The 5,000-nt window shown below is 38.3% G+C and overlaps 1 protein-coding gene across 1 annotated transcript in view; it reads left to right on the plus strand.

The window, feature by feature from the left end:
* The window catches only part of LOC138017323 (plexin A3-like), a 198,683-nt gene that overhangs the window by 51,499 nt on the left and 142,184 nt on the right, over positions 1-5,000 (plus strand). Inside the window, exons 12-14 of the mRNA XM_068864443.1 lie at positions 889-1,000; positions 1,535-1,651; positions 2,121-2,210. Coding sequence (XP_068720544.1) covers positions 889-1,000; positions 1,535-1,651; positions 2,121-2,210 — 319 coding nt within the window. The remainder of the gene's footprint in view (positions 1-888; positions 1,001-1,534; positions 1,652-2,120; positions 2,211-5,000) is intronic.

A 5,000-nucleotide genomic window follows, 5' to 3' on the forward strand; every position in this document is an offset into this window, starting at 1 on the left:
CCTTGACAGATTAAGCTTGGCGTCAATGAAAATCTGGCATTGTCTCAATGTTGACACCAGTCAAATGAAGGTATCCCCTGACCAGTATCACATGACCACATCACAGGCTCAAGTTTAGAGCTCAGCGGTTTTTTTAAAGTTGAAGGTATTGGTTTTCGATCCACCCAGATTAAACAAGGCTTCATTTTTTGCGTGGATCTTGTTTGAAGTTTCATTGTCCTTTCTTGATTGCATTGCCATCTTTTGCTGATTCTTGTTCCAAGCCAAGCTGGTATGTTTCAATGAAATACATCAAAATGTGAATGATCTCGTTTTCAGAGATAAAGTGGAATAACGCACATCAGTAAAACTCTTTTTTGACCTTGAACCATACATGTCCAATACTCCTACATAATGACATTCCTGGTACGTCACAATAGACATCACAAAGTGTCACAAAGTGTCCCACTCTTGAAGTCTCGCAAAACTCTTACTATTTTTTTAAGGATTAGGGTTGGGGGACACTTTGTGATGTCTATTGTGAAGTGCCATGAGTCCCATTATGTCAGAATATTGGACAACCCTCCCTTGAACTGAGTAAGTTTCCTAACAGTTTTCCATTCATGGGCATACCCATGTAATGCTAACCAGTCCCCATTCCTGGCGTTAAGATCACTTTGGCCAAGTTTGTTTGTTCTCTACTGTTTTGTGAGAACTTTTCCCCTGTATTTAAAACCTTCACTGACTGACAGTTTTAAAACAGTTACTTACAGTTTCACAGCAGTTTTAACCATCAGTTACTGACACAGTGGTACAGCAGTATTAATTAATTGGGAAGGTTATGTAAAATGAAATCAGACTTTTTAGCCTTTTCACAAGCATATTCCTTTGTGTTGTCTTTTTGTGTAGTTGTAGACATTGTGCTGAAGGGAACTATGACTGCAATTGGTGTACGTATCTTGGAAAATGTACCAGTGATGGTGCGGCAGACTGTCCAGGAGAGTTTATTTGGCCAGTGCAGGTGCATGATTTTGATGTTCATCGTTGACCTTGAAGCATTTAACTTTGGTTCAGAGCTGGGGTTTTTTGAGTTTAAAAATTTCCTTATTTGTATCTCAGATAGCTCGTGCATTTTGCCGTGTGGGCAGCCTTGATCATATTTTTGGGCATAAAATGGTGTCCTAAAATCCCCAGATTTGTTCCAAGGAAGAGTTGTTGATCCCAACAATTATGTCACAGAAAGTTACATGTAGCTGTCCTTCTAAAATGGTAAAATTCACTTTTTCATGACTGTTTGTGAGAAACGTTTTCATAAAAACCACATTTATTCATTTGCTTACGACCAGATTATACCAATGATTGCTCTGTTTCAAAGGTCCACACTCGTTGTAGTGCTTTGCAAATTTCTTATTTTATGAAATTAAGACATCATGGTGGACAGGCATTGAGAACCTGGGGTTTGGCAATAAAGCATTATATAAAGACGAATGACTGCAGGCCTTTTGCTCTCTTTTGGAACGAGGTAATTTCTTAACACAATTTTTATCATCATTAGAAGCGTACCACAAGTCCAACTGGGTGTCCAAGGTTGAAAGCAAACATGACCTTGCTAATTCCAGTGGATGTTGAAACTAATGTAACAATCCCTGGTCAGGATTTTCCTCAGCCAAAGGTATTGTTGAATTTCATGAAATTCTGTCCTGCAGCAGTAATTCTTACATTACTTGCTTTTGCGGTTGGTTGCATCTTTGATATGCCTTAATGTGACTGTGTGATGCAGTTAGCGAGGTGTTATTGCCGATATGGCATAATGTGACTGTGTGATGCAGTTACACTGTATGAGTCCTGTGGTTATCTGAAATTTGACTATGTGACTAGGTCATGCAGTTCTAGTCAATACCTACATTCATTCATTCATTCACCAGTCTCCAGTACGGCATCTGACTAGATCACGGGTGGGGGGCATGTGTTCAAATCTGTGGCTAGGATTTTTCCAACATTCCATTTGATGCACAGTATCTTTCATATAGTATTTCTCACATTACTCGTTTACATGTGTAATGGACATGTGAATTTGTTTGGTAAGAAAAAAATACAATTATGGATGATAATTTGAAAGAATGTCTTTGTACAAATTGTAGGCTGGTGCTTCATACAAGTGCAAGCTATTAGGTGAAACAGTGGATGCAGCACTAACAAGTCCCTCTGAATTGGTGTGCAAACCAAAGATGGTATGTATATCAACTAATGATCCTGTTATTTTTGTATGGTATAATAATTTCAGCAGGGGGAAACAGCATCAAATTCAGGAAACTTACCCTGTATCATTAATTTTGTCTGTCAAATAAGACTCAACCTACAGTCTCAGACATAAATAGTTGGGACACTTCATGCCAACATCCTCTATTCCCTTCTTGTGCATTCCCTGCCCCTCTCAATGTTGTTTATCGCAGTTCAGTCACACCAACATTGAGAGGGAAGGAAGAGGCAGAAGTGTCGATCCCAACAATTATGTCTAGGACTGTAGCAAGGGAAGCTAAAATACTGGGACATTGGGTTTTTTTTCAATTTTTTTTTCATTAATGCCGATTTTAGTGACTTCTTCTGTTTGCAAAGTAATTCTTGGGGACATTTTACAGAAACTGCAAGGAGTCTTCCAGGGACTGACAGAATATTTTATTGACTTAATACATTCATACAAGTATAAAAAAAATGTCAAAGTAATTGGTGCATTTCCATTAATAAGGTAACTGATTGTTTTGATTACTTAAAGTACACCTAACCTCAAAGTATTTTCTTTGCTACTTTAGATTTTATTGATTAGGGTCAGGCACTTAGTTTGAGTGGTTAGCTTTCATGCAAGGTTAGGGGCACTAAATGCATTTTAGTAATTAGGGTTAAGCACTCAATTCAAATGGTGATTAGGGCTATGCACTTATTTCAAACAGTTAGCATTCCAGGTAAGAGACTGGCATGCATTATTTTGATTGGAGTAATCACTTATTTTCAGTGTTTAGTCTAAAATAACGATTGTCTTGGTTAGTGGGTTGAGAATGTTGGTTCAGTGTCAGTGGAAGTGAAGCATTCTTTCACATGTAGGATAAAGGGGTTTAGTTTCTAAAGAAGCTGTGGTGCTGTGTTGGTGGCGAAGTGGCACAAAGAAAAGGGTTTATCAACTGAGTTGATATTGTAGATTAACCACTGTAAAGAAATTTGAAAGCTGACGTTTTGAGCGGTAGCTCTTTGTCAGAGCTAAACCCTTTTCTGTCTTCACATGAAAAAAACGGTGATTTTCTTTGATAGGCTACTAAATACCCTAGCCAAATTTCGTCATGATATGATTACTGTAACCATAATGTAAGGACAGTATATGTAAATATGTAAAATAATATGATTATGCATGCATGACTTGCTTGTGTGGTCAAGTAGATTAGAGAGTGGACAGCAGATCTAGAGAAAGAAGTCCTGGGGCCCGTTTCTTGAAAGTCCCGAAACTTTTCGGGCCATTTGGGGTGTCATAATTCCCTTTGTATCTCAAGAAGGGAGAGGATTTAAGTCGTCAAACTTCACAGTCAGTTTGCTTTTAGTTACCTTGAAAACATGTTAAAATATCGGCTTTCCAAAACAAGTGGTTGGCAGTTTCACAAATGGATTTCTGGGCCTGAAAAGTTTTCGGGACTTTCGAGAAACAGGCCCCTGGTGACTATGCTGAAAAGTCTTGTGAAATATGAATTGTCTGTGAGTAGTGTTGTCAGAGGGGGTGGGCATAAGTGATATTCAAGGAACTGGGGGCTACCTGGTATGTAAGGGGGATATATGAGTGAGGGGAGGGTGTGTTAGGATTGAGGCACAAGTGAAGATCAGGGAGGGGTAGGAAGAGAAGAAGTCTTGTCTCATTCTTTTGGCGACCCCCTAAAAATCCAAGCCCCAGTTTCTTTACTACACCCCAAAAAGGAAAATCCCTTTTTTAGACAGTTGATAAAAAACTCCAGTTCAAAAAAACTGGTTTGAAAAAAAAGTGAACCAAAGGAAAAGAAATTGAGCTACAACGTAGACATCTAAGAAATTCAGGTGGCTTCAAGAGGATTTAAACCAGCAGGCTAAGAGTTGCGACTTTGGACTTTGTAAGAACATGGTAAAGGGTATAACATAAATACAGTGTTGAGCATCATATAACAGGTGTCTTGGTGTAGTACTCCTATGAATCACTTTTGTTTGCATGAAGGACAAACAAAGGGAGGAGGAAGTGAAAGCTATTACTGCTGTAACAAGACTTGTGTACAAAAGGCGAAATACAGCATGAAATGAAAGCATGCGTCACTTTATTCTTCTCAGCATGCACAGCTTTTCAAGTAGACTGAAATTAATGAAATGCACTACCATGGGCCTGATGGCTAGTGGACTTAGGTAGCCATTATTAGTTAATTGAGTATCCATGGAATTGGCCCACAGACTAGGGTCACTAAAATGTACTGTAGTCACCTGGCAGTTGGGTGCTGTGAGGAATGAGAGAGGAATACTGGTCTCAAATCTTTGGATTTGTTATACTTAGATCTGGAAAAAGCACAACATCTGGTTCTGAACGAACTGCTTAGGCCACTAAAAATTAACAATTAGCAGTTAACTTGGTGGCATTATGCTTAAGATTGTGAAAGAAAATATTGAAATTGAAAACAATGCTTTGAAGAGGTCCAGCAATACAATCCATTGTGATTTCATTATTGTGGATAGACGTTTTACTTTGTTAATTTAGGAGTATATAGATAAGTGATGCCGAGGTTCCTGAAGATATTTTTTATAGAAGGGTTATCTAGACAACAGGTAGATTTCTAGGGAGCCTATGAATTGATAATTATAGTACAGTGGTTGTGGTTAGCTTAGATTACAGAGAAATCTGGTGTTTTTAAAACTCTTTTGTACAATATACAATGGGTTGATCCTGAGGCGTTGCTGGAAATATTGTTAAATTCAACAGGATGGTGGCAATTTTGTTAAAGAATTAGATTTGAATCAGTGTTCTT

This window comes from Montipora capricornis, chromosome 9, assembly GCF_036669925.1.
Source record: "Montipora capricornis isolate CH-2021 chromosome 9, ASM3666992v2, whole genome shotgun sequence".
Taxonomy (NCBI): Eukaryota; Metazoa; Cnidaria; class Anthozoa; order Scleractinia; family Acroporidae; genus Montipora; species Montipora capricornis.